Source organism: Pteronotus mesoamericanus, unplaced genomic scaffold (genome assembly GCF_021234165.1).
Source record: "Pteronotus mesoamericanus isolate MK-2021 breed Mesoamerican mustached bat unplaced genomic scaffold, CSHL_Meso_final scaffold_827, whole genome shotgun sequence".
NCBI classification, from domain to species: Eukaryota; Metazoa; Chordata; class Mammalia; order Chiroptera; family Mormoopidae; genus Pteronotus; species Pteronotus mesoamericanus.
In genome coordinates, this window is record NW_026555327.1 from 676911 (window position 1) to 701171 (window position 24261).

At 52.5% G+C, this 24261-nt stretch overlaps 1 protein-coding gene across 4 annotated transcripts in view; it reads right to left on the reverse strand.

Annotated features, from left to right (window-relative positions):
* Positions 1-24261, reverse strand: part of CACNA1A (calcium voltage-gated channel subunit alpha1 A) — a 204933-nt gene that overhangs the window by 61660 nt on the left and 119012 nt on the right. For all 4 annotated transcript variants that reach the window (XM_054563540.1, XM_054563537.1, XM_054563538.1 and 1 more), the window contains exons 11-19: positions 20059-20268; positions 16679-16791; positions 14933-15045; positions 14659-14790; positions 14284-14356; positions 12480-12597; positions 12294-12361; positions 8889-8995; positions 6487-7296 (exon numbers count right to left, since the gene is read on the reverse strand). In XM_054563540.1, the coding sequence (XP_054419515.1) occupies positions 6487-7296; positions 8889-8995; positions 12294-12361; positions 12480-12597; positions 14284-14356; positions 14659-14790; positions 14933-15045; positions 16679-16791; positions 20059-20268 (1744 nt within the window). The remainder of the gene's footprint in view (positions 1-6486; positions 7297-8888; positions 8996-12293; positions 12362-12479; positions 12598-14283; positions 14357-14658; positions 14791-14932; positions 15046-16678; positions 16792-20058; positions 20269-24261) is intronic.

Here is a 24261-nt window from a genome sequence, read left to right on the forward strand (position 1 = left end):
CTCCCGAGGGCTCTGCAGTCTAAGCCTTCTTTCTCAGGCTCCTCTTAAAAGTGCCCTTGATTTTGTGACCTGTGCCCTCCACACACTTGCCCTCACCACGGCTCACGCGTATTGGACCCTTGCTGTGTGCCACGTTTTACTCCTGATCAGCTCGTTCAATTCTCAGAATAGCCATGGGAAGGGGGTGGTCCTGTTACTTGCATCTTAGATATGAGGGAGCCAAGGCCCAGACCCGGGGGGGGGGTGCCTCGTGCAATGCCACACAGCCGGCCGGTGGCAGAGTCAGCCTGGAGCCCAGACAACACGGGTCCAGCGTCCGTGCTGCTGGCTCCCACTTGACACCGCACCCTCTTACAGAGCAGGGTTTTTTAAAAAATACTCACCCGAAGATATGTTTATTGCTAGGGAGAGAGGAAACGGGGCGTGGGGAGGGCAGGGGGAGATCGATGTGAGAGGGAAACATTGATTGGTTGCTTCCCCCATGTGCCCCAGCTGAGGATCGAACCCGAATCCTTGGCATGGTTCCTGACTGGGAATAGAACCCACGAACTTTTAGTGTACAGGACGATGCTCCAACTAACTGAGCCGCCCAGCCAGGGCTTACGAAGCAGTTTGAGCCCTCCCAGGCGGCGTGGCCCATAGCCGCTGGGTATGGGGATCCTTGGCACTGACTGCAATGGCCACGAGTGTGGGCCACCCTCTGTTCTACCCCAGCTCACTAACTTCTTGAGCAATCTGTGTCAGGCTGGGATCACGACTGCGCCCATTATACAGATGAGGGAACTGAGGCCCGGAGAAGCTGTCACACTAGGAGAGGGTTTTTGCCAGGCTGTTGCCATCACATACGCTCACTCAAGAGACCAGGGCGAGCAAAAGGCGGCATCCAGGTTGCACCCTTTCACTCAGTGCCCAGTGAGATGCAGTTGCAGGAACCGAAGCCCCTGGACGGCCAGGCTGGTTCCCCAGGCCCAACCCGGAAGCCTCAACTCCCCGACACTTAAAAAAAAAAGCTGGTCTCTGCGGCGGGGCCTCCCCCGGGCTCCTCCACCGGCACCATTGTCCTCATTTTGCATTTTAACTCTTGCAAAAGGCCATGGTGGTGTTTAGTGAGAAGACAGACCAGGCATTTTATTTTCAAACTAGTCTTTCTCAGCCGCACAGGAAGACGGGCAGGTCTGGGAGGATTTCTTGCTTCTCTGGCAGGTGATTAGGTCGCAAGCTGACACCTGGTTTAGGCCTCGTCAGTGCCACCTACCAGCTATGGGGCCCTCTGTGGTTTGAATAGCCTCTCTGAGCCACAGGTCCCTCGTCTTTAAACTGGGAATAATGGGAGCAGAGCCTTCTCTGTAACTTCATGAGGAAAGTGAAGATCCTGGTGTTGATCTGCGCTACAACCACGGGTGAGTTAGCCTGTCTCCCACCCATAACGTGGGCACAGGGACTCCCCGAGTCACTGTGGGGAACGAAGGTGTGAATGAGCTGGGGGCTAGGGAGCTACTCTCAGGCCAAGACGTACAGTGGAATTTGCCCTGATGGCTTTAGACCTTGCTTGGGATCAGTGACCCTTTGTTCCTTCTAATTTCTCTCTTTTGGATCAAGAATGTCTATCCTGTGCCTGTCTCAACACATTTTGGAAGCAGAAAACTTGTTTTCTCGTTTTCAGGTTCACAGACGGAGGGGAATTTGAGACTTGTGGGGATATGGGGTTGGGGAGAATGTATGTTGCACATGCGATGGATGTGAGTTTTGGGGCAGAGTTAGAGGCTGGACAGCAGTGGGCCGGACGGTGGCCCCTCAAACCATTATGTCCACCTGGAACCTGTGGATGTGACCTTATTTGGAAAACAGGTCTTTGCAGATGTAATTAAGTTAGGATCACAAGATGAGATCGTCCTGGATGGGGGGAGGGGTGCCCTAAATCCAGTGACAAGTGTCCTTAGAAGAGAAGAGCAGAGACACACAGAGGTGGAGGCCCCGAGAAGACGGAGGCAGAGACTGGAGCGACGCGTCTCTCAGCCAAGGGAGGCCGAGCACCAAGAACCGCCAGCAGCTCTAGGAAACACACTGTGCCCGACGGCAACAGCCAGCTGTAACGCTGTGGATCGAGTGAAATAAATGTGAAACCACAAATGGGTTCCTAATTCTAACCCACTGCTGGGGCTTTTTTAGATGTTGTCCATCAGATGAGAATCTGGCTGGGAACATTCCCTCATTTATACACGTTTAAAAATAGACATCCCTATCAAAAAGCAGGCCGGGAGGTCAGCTATCCTTTCAATGAGAATCTAAACGCTGTGGCCACCCTCCAGAGGGGCTGTACTAAATAGCACAGCAGAACCGGAGCACACAGCCCCATGCGCGGGACCAGGAGCCCCTCGTTCAGGTGGAAGAAGGGCCTGCGGGCCTTCGCTTTGTCTTGTTTTTCGCTGCTTCTGTTGGCTCTGTGTGCCGCGGAGTTTTAACAAGCTCAGCTGGCAGTGGCCTAATATCAATCTCCCTGAGGTTTCATTTCTAAATGTTTCCAAGGAGAAGCTGAAAGGGGCAGAAGACTGAAGTCAGGCTCCTCCCCCATCCCTCTTGGGGATTCGCCATCCCCTGCCCTGAATAGGCAGCTGGTTGCAGAGTGCCTACCCTGCACCACAGCCCTCTGCCAGCTGATCACAGAGGCACCCCCGTGCCAAGGGCTGGACAGCCGCCCGGGGCACGCTCCTCGTCTTGCTTCCTCGCGCCCCCACTGTTCTAAGGACCTACCTGCATTTCTTATTTAATCCCTACGACAACTGCCATTGGAGATGGTATTAGGATCAGGCCCATTTTAGGGATGAGGAGACTGAGGCCCAGAGAGGCAAAGGGATTTGCCCAGTACTACGCAGCTGGTAAAGGGCTGAGCTGGACTCTAGGCCTAGAGATTTTAAGGTACAATGCCACTCAGTACAGATATCAGGGTGATAGATAATTTGGGGTGCATGGAATGGGGCTAAGGCCCACTAAGGTGCTGTATGAATTGGGGTGTTAGGGATGAAGCATCCCCCTGCTTCCCCATGCAGGATAAACTAGGGGGCTCAGGAGACCAGTATCTTGCTTCTGGCTCCTTTTGGGCAGTGGGTTGTCAGGGCGGGGAGAGCTGAGAGGTTAATTCTGGGGGCCAGGGGCACTGCAGGTCTTGGCAGAGCCCCCCACTGCCTGGCTGCTGTGGGGAGTGGTGGGCACTGCGACCCAGGTTTTTCCGGGGAGTTAGGGAAAACTGCATCCTCACTCTGGTGGCCCTGGGGTGCCACTGGCGTGGGGGAGCCGGGGCCAGTAACGATGGGTGATATGAAACAGGATGCGCTTCCACTCACTGTTCGCTGGGGTGAGCCAGTGAGCGCTTTGGGGAGGGGGCACCTGAAGGAGGGGCACCTGGAGAGGAAGTGAAGTACAAGTCGGGAGAAGCAGGGGGAACAGAAAGAAGACAATCGCATGTATTATCAACACTCTGGAGGGTGAAAAACACAGAGCGCGTCCAGGAAAAGAAAGGCCTAAGGAATGACGAGAGGAAGGACGCAGGAGGCGCGGCTCTTGGGGGGACCACCAGCTTCACTGTGACATGGAGCCCGATGTCTTCACACTGTATTATATTCTTGAATAAAGTTTTAACTCTGTCATTCTTATTTTTCTTAAAGCAAATGAATGGTTCAATCTTGGATTTTTTTTCCCCTAAAAGTGCCTGAATCCTCACGAAGTTTTATTTCCAAAGAGCATTAGAACCTTTTTATCAGCCAAATGAATAGTGCCTCTCCTGGCCAGGGTGTCTGACATGTCTATTAATAAGGGAGTGAGTGGTGCCCTTCTGGTTTAGGACGGGCGCCCAACCGGCCGAGCATTTGTGTGTGGAAGCGGGGAGGTACTTTCTTCCTCTGGAGAGGAGGTGGGCACAGGGCCAGCTGTGGGACTCAAGGAAGCTGGGTTGTCACACTTCTGCCGGGGGCTGGCTACCCTTAGGGAAGTCCCTTTTCCTCTCTGGGCCTCAGTTTTCCCATCTGTAAGAAGGCATTGGAGCAAACAATCTAAAGACTACGGATCTACAGTTGTTTTTAATGTCTGTTAGTCTTAATAATAATAACAGTAGTAGCTGTTATTATTTATTAATTTATTAATTGTTTACTACTACTATTAAAAATAATTAACATCTATTGAGTGGTTAATAATAATAATAATAATAATATTCATACTTATGATAGTTAACATTTACTGAACACTTACAAGCCAGGTGCTATTTGAGGCGTTTACATGTACTAACTCATTTGAACCTCATGCCTGCCCAAGGAGGTAGATGCCATACTTATCCCCACTGTGCAGATGAGGACACAGGGGCCCAGAGAGGGGAGGTGACATACTGCAAGTCACACAGCCAGGAAGTGAAGAGGGAGGAGAGTGACCTCCAGCCCCAGAGCCCTGGCCTTGCACCATCAGTCTGTCATTCTGTCCTTGTCCTTCTGTCTCTTTCAATAATGGGAGTAGATATAAGACCAACTAGATATAATTACTATAATAATATAGTAATATTATTAGTAGTAAAAATAATAGTCACAGCGATGCACTGGTCCTTATTATGCAGCGCTGTGCTAAATACTTTATTCCACCTAAAATCACCTCAGCGGCCTCCCACTGCCCCGAGCACCCAGGCCCTGCTGACCGACCCGCCGCTGCCCCTCCCAGCTCTTTGTCTCTCCTCACCCTCCAAACGGCAAACTGGCCTCCTCCTGGTCCTTTGCACTCGCTGTGCTCAGCACACTTTACTTCCTTCTCCAGTTAATTCTTTTTGGAAGCCTGTCACCTGCATGTTACCTGCAGTTACTTGATTGAATCCACGGCCCTGGCTTAGACTCTAGGAGGCACTTAGTACACATTGAAGAAACGAATGAATAAACGCGTAAGAGAAAACCCTAGAGCGGGAACGCCTTGGAACAGTGGTTTTCACGGGGCTGTTGTGGAGATGCATGGAGACGTAATGCTATCAAAATTGTGGAGGCGGGCGCTGCGGGCATTTCGGAATTGGGAAGCAGGTCCACTGACACCTTAGCATATGCAGGGCAGTCTCACCTGGAGAAGCCGTTCTCCTTCACGGCTTTCTCATGGCCCTCACACAGATGAAAGATCTGCTCGCAATGATCTGTGCCTTTAGTTTTAACCTATTTCTGTTTTCTGTATGAGCAGAAAGTAGTTCTGCGCGTTTTAAATATACTTTGCATTCTCTGTGAGTACAACTGTTGGATCAATTAGGGAAGACTAGACTCTATCTCATAAGGAACTTCACCGTGAGACAGCTAGTCATCACGGACCCTGGCCCGCAGGCCCCCACTGGGGAAGAGCACCTCACCGATGGCAATGCTCTTGTGTCACGTGAGTTGTCTGCCTAAGCCCAAGCCGCCTGGCACTGGCACCTGTAGCACTCCTGGGGACTTGCGCAGCTTCCTGCCTCAGAATGACATCACTCTGCGCTCTAGGGTCTCACTGTTTACAGGAGGGTCCCGGAGCAGCCCCGCCCTCACCTGGGAGCTCTCTAGAAATGCAGCCTCCCAGGTTGCACTTGAACTTACAGAGTGAGGACCTGTGTTTTAGCCTGATCCCCGGGCACTCAGGCACACACCTGATTTTGAGAAGTGCTGGCCTCTTGTGTATGTCACGTAACAGAACCACTCCAACACCACTTTAAAAAGTCAATAGGATGCCATACCGGTGACTTAAAGGACGACTAAGAGGATATTAATTAATAAAAGAACAATGTTAGTTTCAACATGTAAGTCCCTGGGCTGCTAGGTGTGGCGTCTCCATAGGACCGTCTATGGGTGTAACAAAGCGTTACTATAAAAACAAGGCTGCTGTTTCTGTCTGGGTAAAGTGCTGGCCGGAAGGTGCCTCCAAAAGCTTCACGTCCTGCTTTCCCTTCAGGGATGAGGGCCTGGAGTGGCTCTTCCAATCCCCCCAGGAATAGTGTCAGGTAAAAAGATGGTTGCTCATTAACAGCTAAAAATGGTCTCCATGGACCAAGCACGTAGGTGGCAGCTGCCTGTTCAGGCCCTTTGCATACATACATTGCCTCATTAACTCCAGCAATGACCCATTATGCCATGGGCTCCCACGACGCCATTTACAGACTGAGAGAACTATGCCCAGGGTGTGACGTCACTTGCCCAAGGCCACGCAGCCGTCTACCTCTGGGGGGTTTTGTGGAGTCTCCTTGAGACACAGGAGGGCATGATGACCTGCCTGCCCACTCTGGCATCAGATGGCCTGGCGTCAAGGCCACTTAGGAGTGTGACCTTGGGTCAGTCGCCCCACCACTCAGTTTCCCCATCTGCAAACCGGGGTGATGACAGTGGGGTCTATCTCGGGGTTGGTAGGACTGGGTTGCTCAGGAGAGTGGCAGGTATACAGCAGGTGCCACTTGGACTGTTGATACTACTACCGTTGTCCTTGCCCAGATTTGAGGTGGCCTCCACTTACTTCCTCCTCCGGTGTCTGCGCTCCTTGTCCTCCCTCCGCGTGTCCATGTCGTAGGCGGCTGGAGCGCCATGCCGGTGCCGCCGCCTCCGCTCGCCACCTTCGGGACCCTCGCCCTCGCCCTCGCCGCCCCGGGCTGGCCGGCTGCCCTCACGGTGCCGCGATCTCCGCTCGGCCTTGTCCTCCAGGGCCTCGTCGCCTGGCCTGCGGTGGGCCCGGTGCCTGCGGGGCTCCCCGTCAGCTCCGGTGCGCGGGGACCCGCTGCGGCTCTCCCGGCTGCCGCCTGGCCGGTGGGTGTGCCTCCGGTGGGGGTCCCCAGCCTTGGCCCGCTCAGCCTCACCCTCCCAGAACCCTGGTGGCTCCAGGCCACCCTCCCGGGTGTGGTGGTCTGACTCTCGACCATAAGGCCCCTCCCGGCTCAGCTCGGCCTCCTGGCTGCCCGCCCAGGGACGCCGTGCGTCCAGGCCCGTGGATCCGCTGGGGTCCCGGGCCCGGTCGTGGTAGCGCGCCTGTTTCCGGAGGAAGTCCTCGGCCCGCTGGTGGCCCAGGCGCTGGTCTACCGCAGGCTCGGCTGCCCGGCTCTTGTTGGTGTTATTGTTGCGGTTCTCTTGGGGATCGACCACCAGTGGCCGGTCCAGGTGGGTCTTCATGTCAGGCCGCAGGTGCCGGGCATAGGTGGCTTTCCAGCGCTCATCGGGGTCCAACTCGTTGTATAGGGCCTCCCGGCTGGCCAGCAGGTTCTGTTTCCGCATCTCGCTGGTCCGCTGCTCCCACACAGACTTGGCTGGCTTCTGGTTCTTCTGTTGCTCCTTCCTGTAAGGGAAGGGCGCACAGGTTAGAGCACTGCTGGGTGCTGCACCTGATGGAACACTTGGGTTTATGAAGTCTCAACCCAGGTAGGTGTCTTGTTCCACGTGGGCATCTCCACCAGGATGGGTGTCTCTGTCCAGGTGGGCGCCTCTGTTCAGATGGGCATCCTGGCCTAGGTAAGAATCTCAGCCCAAGTAGCTATCTCAACCTGTGTGGAAAATTCAACCTGGTTGGACATTTTGGTCTCAGAGGTGTCTTGACCCAGGTGGGCATGTTGGTTGATGGAGGGGGAGGTTTCAGTCCGGGTGGGTGTCCCTACTGTCCTCTGTATATTGTAGCACATGACCCTGGGAAGCAGTCTTGATGTCCAAAATATTTTAACCTCCGAGACAGCCGATCATAAAGGACGCTGGCCTGGAGCAGGCTGGGGAGGCCCCTGCGCTGCCTGCAGGACCCTTCAGTTCTGGGTCTCAGGAAGTCCAGGGTCCCAGGAGAGCCAGAGTGGGCCCTTGGGAGTCGACAGGCAGTGCCTCTTTAGCGCTGGGGCAAAGCATGCTGGGAGCGCTGGGGAGGCGGGCATCCTGCCCGGGGCAGAGATTTTTTCAGCGGCTCTGTGCGCCTTGATAGCAACCTTCCACAGGCTGCTTGAGCCTGGACCTTCTTGGGCTCCCCTTTCCCGGCCACCTCCCTCTGCTTTGGGAAGGAAAGCCCCCTCCCCGCTGTCCCACGGTGCACTGCCCCACAGTGCGCAGGATCCCCGGGGCACCCCGCTACGGCACCATTAAGAATACTGGTGTCAACAAACCTCCCTGTCAAGACACCTTCATTCTCACCACTTCAGATCCACTGGCAAATTCTGTCCACTTCATCGGTCCAGAACTCAGCTGTGTCCCTCACCTCCTTGGCCACCAGTCTGGTCCAGCCCCCACCGCCTCTTTTGCATGACCAGCACAGTCACCCCAACCTGGTTTCCTGGCTCCTGCCCCCACCCCAAGTCCGTTCCCCTGATGGCAGCTAGAGGGCACCTGTGAGCACCTGAGTCAGGTCCTGTCCCTCTGCCCAAGAACCCACTGTGGCTCCCACCTGACTCAGAGCAAAAATTTATGTCTTCTCCATGGTCCACAAGGTCCTGCATGATCTGTCCCTGTCACCTCTCTGCCCTTATTTCTTCCCACTCTCCCCCCTTGCTCACTGTACTCCAGTCACACTGGCCTCCTAAACACCCCGGGCATGTTCCTGCCCCGGAGCCTTTCTATACGCTGTCCCCACGGCCTGGGTGCTCTTCCCTCAGACCTGCTCCCCTCAGGCCTGGTCAGCTGCTCAGGGAAGCCTCTCTTGACAACTATATTTAAAAATCACAATTCTCTTCGTCCTCAGCACTCACTACACTTGTATCCTCAGCAGCTAGAACAGTGCTGGGCACACAGTTAAGTGGGTACCTGTTATCTATTTATTGTGTAAAAGTGAGTGGGAGGGCAAGGGCGCCTCTTCCTAAAGCTCAGCGCTGTCAGGGACCGCCCTGCCCCCTGACCCTTGCCTAGGCGGATGGAGAGGCTGGAGAGCCCGGGGAGCGAGCCGGAGCCAGGGGCACTTACACAGCTATGGACATGTTGGCCGCGGACAGAGGACTCACTTCTGCCACCTCCTTGGCTTTCTGGAGGGCGAGTTTCTGGTTGGCTGCTTCTTCTTCTTCTTGTTCATCCTGAAAGGCACAAAGGATCCCTGTTTACAAAACATGAACTGGGCCTTGGGGCCTCACGTCTGACCCTACTGCTAACCAGGGGCGCCTTTGGAAATATTTATAAACAGGTTTGGCCTTGGTTTTGACCAATCAGAGCTGAGGCCCTTCGGTCAGGACACTCCCTGTCAGTGACACCAGACGCCCAAGGTCGGTTCAGTATACTATCGTAGGCACAGGCTGGATCCTCAGCTCATTATTAACAACCCTACATTAGCACAGCCAGAAGGAAAAAGAAAAGAAAAAAAGATTCCCTTCCCTTTCCATAGTGGAGATTTTTCTGCACCCTGTTTCAACAAGCTGAAAATTAATGCAAAGATTTTCCTCTCATTCTACTTCCCAGGCCATTTAAACTCTCTGGACCAAGACTGGGGGGAAAAAAAGACAACCCCCAAAACACTGACTAGCCCCGATGTGCAGAAATATCTGGCATCCCGTGGCCCTTCCCATGCACTGCCAACAGCTTCCGGAAGGAAATCGGGAGAGGAACTTATATTCTCAGCCGGTTAGGTTCAGAAAGGAGGAGGATGGGGAAGATGTTTTAAAAATACATACAGAAAAAGATGTTTTGGGGCCTTAAATCCTTCTTCAGCCTTCATGTAGGGCCTCATTCGTAAAACAGAAAAGCCAACAAAGAAAAAGCAAAGAAAAAGCAACGAGAAAGAAATCGCCAGAGATGAGCCTGCCAATAAGAAAGTCGCGGGGCCCTAGGGCCCTGGTTCCCTGTGCTGGGATCACTGGGCCAAGGGGCAATCTCACCAGCTTGGAAAAGGTCAGATCAGGACACGCTCTGTCAGTGACAACGCGGCGCTGGGACCCAGCCGGACCCCTAGCTCCCGCAAACCTTCCTTCCTCCCGGTTCCACACTCAGCATTTCTCAGAGCTGGGCCCCTGGACCACCTTCCTCAGAAACACTGCAAATACAGATTCCCGGTCCCCCTACCCCCAAAGAACCTGGGCCGGGACCTAGAACCTGGATTTTCAACAAGCTCCCAGGTGAGAAGGAAACACGCTCAAGTACCAATGCATGTGGTTATGAGCACAAATTCTAGACCCACTTGGATTCATATGCCAATTCCACCATTTACTGCTGTGTGACCTTGGGCAAGTCACTTAACCTCTCTGTGCCTCACCATCCGTATCTAAGAATTCAGCTCTGACTTTCTCTACTTCACTTTTTTCCTTGGCACCTACCACCACCTGACAAATTCATTTCTTGTCTGTCTCTTCCACTGAAATATCAGCCTCATGAGGGCAGGGACTTCTGCCTATTTTGTTCATGGCTGTATCCCTAGACCAGGCCTTGCTCACAGTAGGTGCCCAATAAATGCTTTTGAATAAACGACAAGTGCTATAAAATGGGGCTTTGAGAAGGGGCTCTGGGATTTCTGTGAGGATGAAATGAGCTAAAAACTTATCAGGGGCTTGTGGGCGCCTGACACATAGTAAACGCCTAAGATATGCTCGTAGAATAAGTGAAGGAAAGAACGTGGGCCCAGGGAATGCTTATACCTCACAGGTGATGGGCTTGCCTTGCTCCCTCTGCTCCTTCCCCCCTCCCCCGCCCCCAGCGTCCCCTCTCCCCAGTGACTTGGATGAGCTCATGGCTGGATCAGGTCCCAGAGCAGCCGTGCCGGCTGGCTCCCTGGTGGCCAGGCCCGGGCCGTGTGTTTGTAGTGGTGGAGACTTCCGTTCCCCCCCACCCCACCCCCAGTCGGAGCTGGGCCTGGGAAACTCTCTCTCCCTCCTGCCAGGTTCAGCAGATGGAGTGCTGGCAACGTCTGCTCAGCCCGGTTCAGTTTCATGCACACATCCTGGACACCTCGGGCGGAGGCGCTGGGGCCAGGAGCTGCGGGAGGCCCCAGGCCTGGTCCTCCTGGGCTAGGGGGGAAGGCTCGGGACACGTCCTCCTGAGGGGATGGGGCCGCTGGGGAAAAGTTCAGGGTGGACGCTGCTGGCTCCTAACATGCCTTTGTTCCTGACTCCGCCCCCTCCTCAAATTGCAAGAAGGCACTCGGCTTCCGCTGTGCACGCAGCCTGCGAGGCCATTCCCGCGGCGCCGCTGGTGGGCTACCCCGGGGATGTGAGCTGTGTCCCCGGGGGCAGTGTTGCCTCCTCTGTGCCTATGTGAGGTGGACCCGGCTGCCCACAGGGGCACCCGGCACCAGGTTTGCCCCTGAGAATTCATCATCACCGACCGTGGGGGAAAACTGGGCTGCTTCTCACTCCCCACCCCCTAAATTCTCTTTTGACCTAATGTCCTCTGTTCTCTCTTTTCTGATCTTTGAGGGGGGTCACATGGCTGCTTTTTCAGTTCCTAGCTATGTAGCAAGGTTACTTAACCTTTCTGGGTCTCAGTTTCCCCATCTGTGAAATGGGGCAACAGTAACTCCCGGTCATGTTTCCTGGTGCCTGGCATAAAAGGACAATGGCACTTCTGGAGTTGTTACTATTTTTATCGTTACCTGCCCATCTGGGGCTTGAATGAAAGTAACAGGGTGTGTAAGTCAAGAACTTGGGTTCTGGAGCTTGCCAGGCCTGGGTTCGAGTCCCAGCCTCCTCTTTACCAGCTTCATAAAATGAGAGCTCTAGGTCCAGGGCCTGGCTCATGCCCAGTGACTAACAAAGGCTCCTTTTAGTGAGCACTGAATGCATGCCAGAAACTGTGCTGAGCACCTGCCATGCATCGTGCAATGCCATTAACAGCAGCTGCTATCATCACCCTAGCTGGGACCGGTGACTTTGTCTTCCTGAGCCTCAGTTTCCCCTTCTGCAAAAAGGTGGTAACAGCAATGTCTGGCACCCACACGAGGATCAGCATGCTTCGCTGCTAGCCATCAGTGGCGAGGTCCGCCAGCTGCCAGGCTCACAGGGACAGACATCAAGCCTCAGGACCCTGTGTGGGTTATTCTCCATCTGTCCCATCCTTTCAGGTCTAGAGTGACAGTGCCGTGAGCCTGGGGGCTGCAGTGTTCCTAGGAGGTCCCCCGAGACTGTCTGCTGTTTACCCACGGGTACTCGGTGGAGTTTGCCATCTGTTTCCTGCCACCCCGGTGCCTCACCCTCTCCCACCTCCTCTGCTGCCGAATCCACTTGACTAGGGACAGTCTGTTTGAGTGGGGAGGCAGCGCCTCCTCCCTGGCACCGTGCATCCAGGGCAAAAGCTCTGACCCTGTCCCTGTCCCCACATGCCCAGCATGGTCCTGATCTGCCACGAGCAGGTGGTCACTTTGCCAAGGAAGCATTCTCCCACCAACTGCACCTTGGTGAGCTCCTGGGCGTTGGCCAAATTATCCACCGCGATGGCCAAGAACACGTTCAGGAGGGTGTCTGCGGACGGCAGAGTCAGGGAAAGCACTGCCACGTGGTCCCTGGCATCTGGGTCTCCTGACCCCCTCCCTTGCGCTCCCACCCAGGCGTGTCCCCATGGCCCCCCAATGGAGGATACAGTTCCCGAAGAGCGTCAGCACAATGAAGTAGATGGAGAACACCATGCCGCCCTGTACGCCGCCCTGAGATTTGATGCCATCGTACATGACCTCGTTCCAGTCCTCGCCTGTCAGGATCTGAAAGGGAGAGAGAAACACACAGCCAACCCCCCCCTCAGCCACGGGCCCCTTGGAGACGCAGCTGTGGGGTCCAAACCTGGCCATCTGTGCAGTGAGGGGCTCTCAGCCCAGCTTCTAGGAAAAGGGGACCCCTGGGGGAGTCACAGGCTTTGGGAACTGTCTTCACTGATGTGACGGGGGGAACTGCTAGGGACTGAGCTGTGCCCCCTAAATTTGTATGTTGAAGATCTCAGCCTTCGTGTGATGATATCTAGAAATGGTAGGTAATTACGGTTAGATGAGGGCAGAAGGGTGGGGCCCTCACGATGGGATTAGAGCCTTTGTAAGAAGAGAAACCACACAGCTCGGGCGCTCTCGCTGCCTCTCTCGCTCTGTCTCCTGCGTGAGGACACATCGAGAAGGCCTGTCTGCTGGCCAGGAAAAGGCTCCTCACTGGGAACCATCCTGCGGCCACCTTGACCATCACTTTCCGCCTCCAGAACTGTGAGAAGGAAATGTCTGTGGTTTAAGAAACATCTGCACTGGTCCTTCTGGGCTGCTGTGCCCGTGGCAGGGCGGGTGCTGGCGACCGGAGAAGGCTTTGCCAGCAGGTGCTTATGGCAAGACTGAGGGGACACATGTCTGATGTCCACATGATCGTTAAAAAGGCCTCCTCCCTCCTCCTTCATGATATTTCCATGAGGATCGAGTCAATGTGAAAGAACTCCGGAACCACCCATCTGCCAACACAGGGTTCCTCAGCCTCGGCAATGCCGACACTGGGGGCCATCACCCTCTGGGGTGGGCATCGAGCAGCAGCCCTGGCCTCCTCCCACTAGATGCCAGTAGCACCCACCCCTGCAGTTGTGACAACCTGAAATGCTTCCAAGTGGCCTTGGGGGACAGAACCGCTCTTGGGCCAGAACCGCTGTGCAGAGGATCTGTGGGTAGCGGTGACTACTACCGAATCATGAATGGGAGGGGCCGGAACTTCACTTCATGAATGGTCCTCTTTCTAAACCCCATTTGGGGTCTCATTTATAAATTAACCCCACAGGAAAAGGGGGCAGGTCAAGTCCCATTTTCCATACACTGTCCGTCCTCTAAGGAGACAGAACACACTGGAAAGGCTCCGGAGGTCCCACCGGGCCAGTCCCAGTCCTCAGGACATGTGCCCACATGGGTGTGGAGCTGGCTTGGGGAGATCTCCCAGGGTCAACATCTTTGCTCTGGAATATGGGAATGGGGTTTCTGGAAATCTTGGAGAGGATGGGGTGGTAGCTGTGTCTTTTACTTTCTATGTTCTGATGCTCTGGCATCTGGGGCCTTGCTGACTCTGGAGGGAGTCAGGGCTAGCTAATTCCTGGAGACAGCGAACAAGTTGCCCACGCACATACTTTTCAAATACACATTAACCAATCCAGGGCCTGCACCTCAACCACTTGCTCTACAGGCTCTTACACTCAAAGCCAGCGTTCTCTGCCCGAATCACCCCAGGGCCAGGCACCAGACAGCTCAGGACAGCATCGACGCCCCTGAGCGGCTGAAATCATTCAGCCTGGCCCATCCTAAACCTGCTCCCCTGCCTCCCCACTCCTTCCTGTGGAGACCCCAGCAAGGGCGCTGCCTGCATTCCCTCTCCCTCTGCCTCCGGCCTCTGGCGCTCTCCGGCCTGCGCGGCGCAGGGCTGGGTGAAGGTCATACCTGAAACACCGTCATTATTGCTGCTGGGAAGGTGTCGAAGTTGGTAGGAGGAGTCCCTTCATCGAAATTAAACCTGCGGGGAGAACGCAGACATTTCCCATGGGCCCCGCCCTAGGCGTTGTGAGGGTGTGGCTCAGCATCTTGTTTCCAGGGCAACATCTCCAGTCTCTGTCCCCCAGAAGGACACCTGGGTGGTAGCCAGGGCCCTGCCCGTCTGGGTGAGTGCACAGGGCAGCCGGGCCACAAGAAGGGCAGTTGGCATGAAGAAGGCAGGCCTGCGTCTCTGGACGCGCTGAGTTTGGCGTGTGGGGGCTGGAGGAGCCCCTGGGCCAGACCCCGGGGGAGCAGAAGTCGGAGAAGCTGCGGAGCACTTACTGGCCGCCAAAGAGCTGCATTCCTAAAAGTGCAAAGACGACGATGAACAGGAAGAGGAGGAACAACAGGCTGATGATGGATTTCATGGAGTTGAGAAGAGAGACGACCAGGTTCCTGAGAGACGCCCAGTACCTGCCAACAGAGGCCGGGGGTGGGGGTGAGAGGTTAGGCTGGGCCAGGGTGGCAGCAGCTGAGCCTGCCCTTCCCAACATGTGGCAGGTGCCCCACTCCTGCTGGCCCCCATGCCCATCCCTGCCTCCCACCAAAGACTTACTTTGTGACTTTGAAAATACGCAATAACCTGAGGGCTCGTAACACGCTGATTCCAAAGGATGTGCCGGGTTTTATGACGGCCCAGATGACCTCAAAGATGCTCCCGATGATGACCTAAAACACAGGATCTGCTCTCAAGTCCAGAGTCCTTGCAAATGTGCCCTGGGCCTGAACCTTGCAGGAGTCCAACCCAACTCCCATCCTCAAATGCAGGCAGGGTGACAGTCTCAGACACACCTCGTTCCTTCTCTATTTTTATTTATTAACAGCTGAGGAGAGCTAAGAATTCCCGAAACAGATAATTACAAAATGAGTGCCCATGCAGCCGCCACCGATGTGAGATATAGGACATGTCAGCACCCTGAAGCCTCTAGGGACCCCTTAGACATTAGCACCATCCTGAATTTGTGTTTTACTCTTCGCCCGAGGACATGCTTATGGATTTTAGAGAGAGGCAAAGGGAGGGAGGAAGAGAGGGAGAGAAACATCGATGTGAGAAAGAAACACTGACTGGTTGTCTTTCGTGGGCACCTGGACGGAGAATGAACCCACAACCTAGGCATGTGCCCTTTACCGGAAATCAAACCCACAACCAGGCATGTGCCCTGACTGGGAAATGAACCCGTGACCTTTTGATTTGCGGGATGACGCCCAACCAACTGAGCCACAACAGGCCAGGGCACCATCCTGAATTTTGCAATAACCATTTCCTTGATTTAAAAAAAGTTGAGGTGGAATTCACATAATATAAAATTAACCTTTCCTAAAAATTGCTTTTGGAGAGAAAGAAAAAGGGATGGGGGGAGAGAGAGAGAGAGACAGAGAGAAAGATGAGGAACACTGATGTGAGAGACACATTGAATCCTCAACCTTTTGGTGGATGGGACGATGCTCCAACCAACCAAGCCACACCAGCCAGGACTAAAATTAATGATTATAAGCGTGCAATTCCTCGGCAACATTTATTTGCAATGCTGTACAATCATCACCTCTAGTTCCAGAACATTTCCATCACCCTCAAAGGAGACCCCAGCCCCTGGCAACCACTGATCTCTTTTCTGTCTCTATGGATTTGCCTGTTCCGGATATTTCATATAAATGGAATTATGCAATATGTGACCTTTTGTGTCCAGTTTCTTTTGCTTATCATGACACTTTGGAGGTCTTTGCCTTTTTAAAGTATTCAAGTGTCACTCCCAACCAATCCAGCAGAGCTTTGTCCACGGGGCCCTTGCCAGGCAGAACGGCCCACACGGTCGGGGCCGCCTTCGTCAGGGGCCGCCTCCCGTGGCGCGGTGTGGCCCACGGGAGCCGCCGAGGTGGCTTGCCTCTCACTGCTGTGGAGAATTCCCCCTGCGGCTACGACACCACTCACTTAACCATTCTCCCGCAAAGGGATATTTGGGGTCATTTGGTTTGGGACAATTACAAGCAAGGCCACACAGAACATTCTTGTCTGTGTCTCCGGAGCGTCTGTGTAAGTTTCTCTGGGGTGGATCCCCAGCAGTGGCATGGCCAGGCCACCCCCGTTCCAAAGACAGGCCACACATCTGCCCTTCCACCGGCAGTGGCAGACAGTTCTAGGGGCCTATGCCCAATGTTTGAGGCGGTCCTCTTATTCCTATTGCATGCAGCCGAGTCTCTCGCACCCAGGGTGACCCTGCTTCTCCCTTTCCGACGTCCCCAGGCATCAGCCATGCTCAGCAAGAGCAGGAGAAATGAATTCCTTAGAAACCAGGGCACTCACCGCACAGTCAAAGCAGTTGAAGGAAGAGTGGAAATAAGGCCGTGTCCCAAGCCCGTACATTTTTATAAACATTTCGGACATAAAGAGTCCTAAGAAAATGAATTCTGCATAGTCTACAAGGGAGAGGGGGGAAAACAGACAGGAGGTTAGTTTTGTCGAGGGGGGTTACAAAGTCAGGTGGCTCTAACTTTCCTGTCAATACCGACCTGTCCCTTGCCTGGATGGTCTTTGGTGGCCTTGGCCAAAGATCACGCAGGGCTTCCTTTCCACGAAAGTCCCCCCACCCCTCTGTTAATGGGGAGGAGTGGCAACTGTCCCCCACCCAGCAACCAGCCAACCCCAGGCCAATCTTAAAAGGAGACATAGTTCAGCAGGTCTTTATCTTGTAGTTGTTGCTCTGGTTCGATGAGAAGAGTTGGATGTAGGTTATCGCTAAGGACCTAGGTTTGTGTTGAGTGGCTGGTTCCTGGGAGTTTACTACACCTTAAAAACTAACGAACAAAAAATGAATGAAGTAACTGGCTAACTAACAACTAACTAACTGGCTAACTAACAAAATAACAATGGCTGGCCTACAATGCCAGTATGTCATAATCTAAGAATGATGTCCACTGTTATATGCCTGAGTTCTGAAGGAAAAATCATAGAAATAGAAACCATAACGGTGTCCTATTTGTAAGTCCCTTGTGTTAGAGATTTAGTTGCAGTATCACAGGGAACTAGTCTGAGGAGGGGCTTCTCCCAACTTGGAAAGCCTGCCTGACATCCCCTGGGACTCTTGTCTTGCTGATGCCTAAAAGCCGGGAGCAGGACAAAGCCTTTTGTTTTTGGGTGAGAAAGCACATGGTGAAAATGCCTGTGGGAGAGACAGCACATGGGTATTTTTTCACTGGCCAAGAAATGTCTAATATTAGGTCTTTTTCTGACAGCGCTTCTTAGTGGGGCAGGAAGATGAAGGTTCAGGGAGGGTGTGGGTACTCATCCAACAGATGGAAGGCAGAGGCAGCGAGTGCTTCTGGGGGAAGATAGCATGCAAAAAGGGAAGGGAGAGGACTCACCCTTCCAAGAATTTAAATTTGGGTCACAGAGCTAATTCTATTTGAAGGTCAAGGGTGTTTGTTTTATCGTTCTTTTGAGAGATGGTCCGAATTGACAAGTCCTATCCAGTCATCTTACCAAAACATTCCCTTAGTTTCCAGGACTCGAGGGAGCTCCTAATGTCCGAAGGAAAGTCTAGGGTCTCCAGCACCTCCAAGATGAAAATATCAGTATGGAAAATCTGTCTGTAACATCTGGTACATTCCAAGAACCACCAGATGCAACTCTGCGAAGACTTAAGAGTTTCCAAGATGCTTGTTCCCCAGTTACCATGGAAACATGATAGCTGGTGATGCATTAAGATTTGAGAGAATTGTCCGTGGCGTTGGTGGGTCTGGAAGGAACTTCTGAGCTATTGAATCCAATTTCCACCAAGTACAGATGAGGAGTTTGAGGCTCAGAGAAACTGCTATACTTCATTGATTCTAAGACATACATTTTTGTTCACATTCTGATATTTCTGAAATTGGGGTGCATCTTAAAATCAGCATGTCCTAGTTTATTTTATTTTTTTAAAGATTTTATTTATTTTTAGAGAGAGGAAGGGAGGGAGAGAAACATCAATGTGTGGTTGCCTCTCGCGTGCCCCCTGCAACCCAGGTATGTGCCCTAGACTGGGAATTAAACCAGCAACCCTTTGGTCCACAGGCCGGCACTCAATCCACTGAGCTACCAGCCAGGGCAGCAAGTCCCGGTTTAAAGAGCAGCATTGTTTTCTTTCTTAGTGGTGCAAAAAATAAAAGAGTGTCTTATAATCGGAGATGTCTTCTATTGATGGATATGTTAATGGCTTCTCCGAGGTCACAGGGCAAGCTAGAGGCAGCCATTGAGAACCCAGGTCATCTGGTGGCCAGGGCAGAGATCTGCCATCAGACAGCTTGGAGTCTGAGGTCAAATCTCAAACTAGCTGTGTGTCCCTGGGCAAGTTACTTAACTTCTCTGTGTCTCAGTTTTCTCAACTGGGGATAATGAAAGCACCTTTACAGACACAGCCCAGGGCAGAAAGTTCCAACCCTTTCTCCCTGAACCAGGACAGACAGAGCAAGGTGCTTACCGGGGAGAATATGGCAGATTAAAAATAGACTATCAGAGGAGGTTAAGACTAGAAGTAGAGAGTCCTCATTTGTAAGAGACTCTAGCGGGACTAGATGCAATTACTAAGGTTGGAACTAGGTCAGGGCTCTCGGAAGGAGAACTGGCCCCTGGGGGGGTGTCCTGGGAAGGTCAGCCAACGTGACTGGAAACAATGAGGGTGACAAGGAGACGGTGACTTGGACCAGGCTCCTAGGCTTCTCTAGGCTGAAGACCCGACTGTCTCCAGTGGCTGTCTGGGTCAAGTCTGAACAACGCCAGAAGGGCAGAGAATCCATAGACCTGAGTCAGAAAAGCCAGCAGATGCAGGGCAAGGGCAGCCAGCAGGGAAAATGGTTTGTGAGGTCCTCACTCAGGGCCCACAAGACAGAGCCAGGGCATCTCCTTGCCTTTCTCGCTGCCTAGCCACGAGCCTCTTATTGATTTTTCACAGCTCTTTACTTTTTAAATCCTGGTCAGAGGTCTCCCTACTTTTCACAGCTTCTGTTCAATCCCACCTGGCCATCAATTTTGATATCTCAAGCTAATTCCTGGAATCTGGGAATAGGCCCAGAAGGGCAAAGCCTTGGGGGTCCCGGTACCCACTGAGAGAGCAAGATGCTCTTACGTTTGTTGGAACGCATCTTCCAACAAAATGGATTCATCCAGGAATGAATCCCAGACACAAGAAAGTAAAATAGAGCAGGAGAGGAAAGGGGAAAGAAGCAGGAGGTTTGTTAGAAGAGGGGAGAAGCAGAGTCAGAAACGAGCAGAGAAAATCCATCCACTTTTTGTCCCTAAGACACCCCTGTCTCTCAACCACAAATTACTTATTTTAACATTTCCAGAGATGCACCTAGGAATTACATGTATATTTTTATCTCTATTTTGGCTTGCAGTCTCTACCTCTCTCTGTCCTCCCTTCCAAGACTTTCTTCACCAGCACCCCTATGTGTTTCTCTTAGAAAGGGATCACAGAAGCGTTTGGTGGCCTGAATTCCAGTTTCCAGCTCTCAGGCCCCCAAAAGTTGGAGCCTGTCATTGTGGCTGCAGCAACATCAGCACCAAACCGAGTTGGAGACATGACAAATGAAAAGGCAGATTCATCAAGGACCAAAGAAGGAACACACACTGCCAGAGAAGGGGAGCTGGAAAACAGGCGTGAGGAAGGGGCCGGAGAGCCCGCGGCGGGAGGACCAGGGGGTACTCACAGAGGAAGTCGGAGAGCCACTCGGGCTGGTTGTAGTGAACGATAGCAACACACAGCGTGTTGAGGGCTACCAGACTGAGCACAGTCCAGTAGAAGGCCTGAGTTTTGACCATGCGGCGGATGTAGAAACGCACCCTCCTCTCCTTTTTGTGAAAAAAAGTCGAGTTCTCCAGCTTGGCACTTTTAATGCTGGCTCGGGCAAAGGGAGACCCTGCCAGGGAAAGGATGGAGAGTGTCAGGGTGTTCCTGTGGAGGAAATAAACCAACGCGTGGCCCAAGTACGGGCTGTGGCCAGGGGATCCATTAGCTTCCCCAACAAGCTCTCTGGCCCAATGGAACCATAGTGACCCAAGGCCTTAGCTTTCCAGAGATGGAGCTTACGAGAAGGAGACGTCCCTGGAAATAGTGGTGTTGGAAATAACCGATGAGAACTCAGGGTGTCAGCAGGGGGCCTGATGGCTCTCGTTGCCATACCCGACCTTCTGTGTCTCCTGCTCTTGGCGACATCTGATGCCTCTGGGAGTCATGCCATGGGGCAGGATGAGGCAGAGCCTCTGCTCAGGACCCCCAGTGCAGGGGTAGAAAACAAAACTGCATGGAGCATGCCTGGAAAGCCTCCAGGAGGAGGCATGGATAGGACCCTAGTTTTCCATGGACTCTTCACTTTAGAAATGATTGCTGAGTAATGAACCAGCTGTGCTCTCTGCCTGCACAGGTTTTGGCTCTTAAGCATCTATGAAGCACCTACTGTGTTCCAGGCTCTACTCAGAATACTCTAGTTAACAGACAGAGTCTTATCATCCTGGGACAGATGCTCCAGTGGGGGAGATAGACAGCAACCATAATATAATAAAAATAGTTAATAGTGTAATGAAAGGTGCAAAGTCCTTTGGAAAAAATAAAGAGTAAAGCAGAGTAAGGGGCTTGGGAGCCCCAGGAGGGACCACAGGGAAGGCTCACTATTAATTCAAATGTTCCAAGGTTGAGGTATTGACCTAAGTCACCTTAGTATCTTAGGCTGATTAGAGAGCAAGCGCCAAGGTCCTGAGGCAGGAATGTGCCTGCCTGACGTATTTGGCAAACAGCATAAGGAGGATATTATAGCTAGAGTGGAGTGGCTGAGAAGAGAGAGGGAGGAGGTGAGGGCAGGGAGGTGACAAGGTGGTTTATGAAGGGCCCGTGTCTCAGGAAGGACTTTGGCTTTTGCTTTGAGTGAGGTGGGAGCCAGGGAGGGTTCAGAACAGGGAGGGTGCCCTGACCCAGGTGCTCACAGGCGCCCTCTGGCTGCTGTGGGAGGAACAGGCTTTAGAGGGCACGGCAGGAACTCTGAAGTCATCGAGGAGGCTATTGCACTAGTCCCGGCAAATGATGACGGGCACTGGACTCTGTCATGGCTGAGAAGAATGAAGGGCAGGCAGATTTGAGACACATCATTTAAGGTAAACTTCAGCATTTACTGATGGATTAGTGTGGGTGTAAGAGAGAGGGAGGAGCTCAGATTTTTGGCTTGAGCACTTGGAGCGGCAGAACTCCCATCCACTGAGGAGCAGGTTTGGGAGGAAGGACGGAACTCAACTTGGGTGCTGACTGTATCTTCTAAAATGCCTGAACCTTCAATTGCATTCATTTGTCTATTTATTGTTCATTCACTCTTTCATATATTCATCGGTTTGTTCATTCATTAGTGCACTCAATAGTTCATTCATTCCTTAGTTCATTCATCAGTGCACTTATTTATTCATTTGTTGGTGTGTACCTTTGCTCATTCATTCATTCATCCACCCATTTATGCATTCATCTATCTATCCATTATTCATTTATTCATCCATCTATTCACCTGTCCATCCTTCCAGCACGTTCATCAACCCGATCCCACCAGCCAGGCCTGGGGCAGAGCAAACATCTTGCAGGACGCCACCTCCTGGTAGCAAAATTCTAAACGGAGGTCGCGAGCTGGCACCCCAGGAACCACACCGGTTTACCTCCAGTTTGTAAAAGTTGAAATTATGGGTCTATATTTAAAAACTGGAAGATTTTCCATAAAAATATAGATTTTAGCTTCTTATGAAAGAAAATAACAGCTGGCTTTTATTGGGCATTTAGCAGGCACCCGGCACGGTGGGGGTTACATTTCCCACAAACCTGCTCGCTCCTCATTGCAACCACAGGAAGCAGGAACCACTGTTAACCCCATTTTACAGCCACGGGCATGGAGGCTGAGAGGGGTCTGGAGGTGGGTAAGAAGCGCTGAGACGGTTCGGAGCCCATGTTCTTGGCCATCACACTGCATTCACTCCTGGGACGTATGGCCGTGGGGAGGGGCCACGTTCCCACCTGGCAGCAGCTGGCCAGGCCCAGTGGCTGGACCCCTCCCTCGTGTCTGTCACCTGCTTGACTTCATAGGACTTGAGAACCCCCGGGGGGCTCCAAATGGCCCTTCCCAGTTAGGGTATTTCTGGTCTCTGCTGCTCCCAGAGATGGGCTCAGACCTGCAGGCACCCGTAGGGCGTGGCAAAGGGGAGCGAGATTCTTGAAGGTCTCAGGGGCAAGAACAGATGTTCCATGGGCAACGAGAGAGGGGGGTCTCACAGTGGGCCGGAGCCCCCGACCTCCACTGTTGTTGGAGCCACGTTGAAAACCTGGTTCCATCACCTACTGGTGAGTGACCTTGGGCAAGTCACCTTGCATCTTGGGACTCTAGTGTCTCCATCTGTAAATGGGGCACAACCACACTCTTCCCTCACAGGGCTGTCAAAGGAATCAGGGGTTAATACGCCTCAGTGTGTTGCTGGCACATGATGGCTATTAGGCCTAAAATCTCCTACGGACCCCCGGAGCTGAAGTCAAAACAGCCCATGTGCTAAATCACTGAGGAAGTCTTTCCTGATCACCAGGTCTCGAGACATATCCCGCCCACAACAGGCCCACCACTCATCGGTAAGGGAGAGGGAAGTGAATATTAACTGAACACCTACTATGTGCCAGGCCCCCATACTAGTTGCGTTCTGTCACGTATATTGATTGCATTTCACATTCACTTTGACCCACGCTCTATTTTTCTGTACATTCTTGTGTTTACTTTTCCTCTGTGGTCTGGAATTATAATTGCAGGCAATTTTTAGATTATAAAAATAATTTTAATAAGGTAGTATTTCCAAAATATTATCATTTCAATATGGAATCAATATAGAAATATATTAAAGAAAGACTTCACACTTTTTGTTGAGGGGGGTACTAAATTTTCCAAATCTAGTACGTTATTATGAAACTCATCTCATTCAAGTCACATTCAAGGAGTCACGAGCCAGAGGAAGCCAGTGCCAGTCTGGAAAGTTCCTTGGTGAGGACAGCAATATGCCACCATCAAGGCTTAATCTGGGGATTTTTGGCCATTTAGGTACCTTTAAAATTCTCTGTAAATTGAAATAGGTGCTGCCCAAGTTGTGGGTTGAACTGTGTCTCTCTACGAGGTGCTGAGGTCCTCCCCCCTGGTACCTGTGACTGTGACCTTATTTGGAAATAGGGTCTTTGCAGACGCCGTCAAGTTAAGATGAGGTCACACCCTATTAGAGTGGACCCTAAATCCAATGCGTAGGTCTGTATAAGAGAAGAGACACAGAGACTTGCAGGGGAAGAGCATGTGATGAAAGAGGCAGAGACTGGGATGACGCAGGGACAAGCCAAAGATCGCCAAGAACTGCTAACAACACCAGGCACTAAGAGAAAAGCAGGGGACAGATTCTCCCCAGGGCCTCCAGAGCCAGCGCAGCCCCACCAACGCCTTGACTTTGGTCTAGGCTTCTGGCCTCCAGAACTGTGGGAGAATACATTTCTGTTGGTTTAAGCCGCCCAGTTTGTGGTACTTTGTGATGGCGGCCCCAGGAAGCAAATACAGCCCCCATGGAACGTATGTCATTAAAATCTGATTTCTTTAAAGAAATAGCGTTGCGATGGAAGCTTCCAGTCATGGCTCAACTTTTCCTTTAAATGACTCAAGGTCTGTAAGTTCATCAGCTACAGATGAGGCCACTTTACGATGTGTTTATCAACTGATTTAACATTTCATTGGAATTGTTACTATTGTTTTATTTTTTACAGGAATAAATAAAGGTAAAGAGAATTCTAGAGGTCTCTTTCTGTATGGTTTCAGGACCCACTGGCTGGAATGGGGGCTCCTTCCTGTGCATTTCTGAGCTACCGGGCA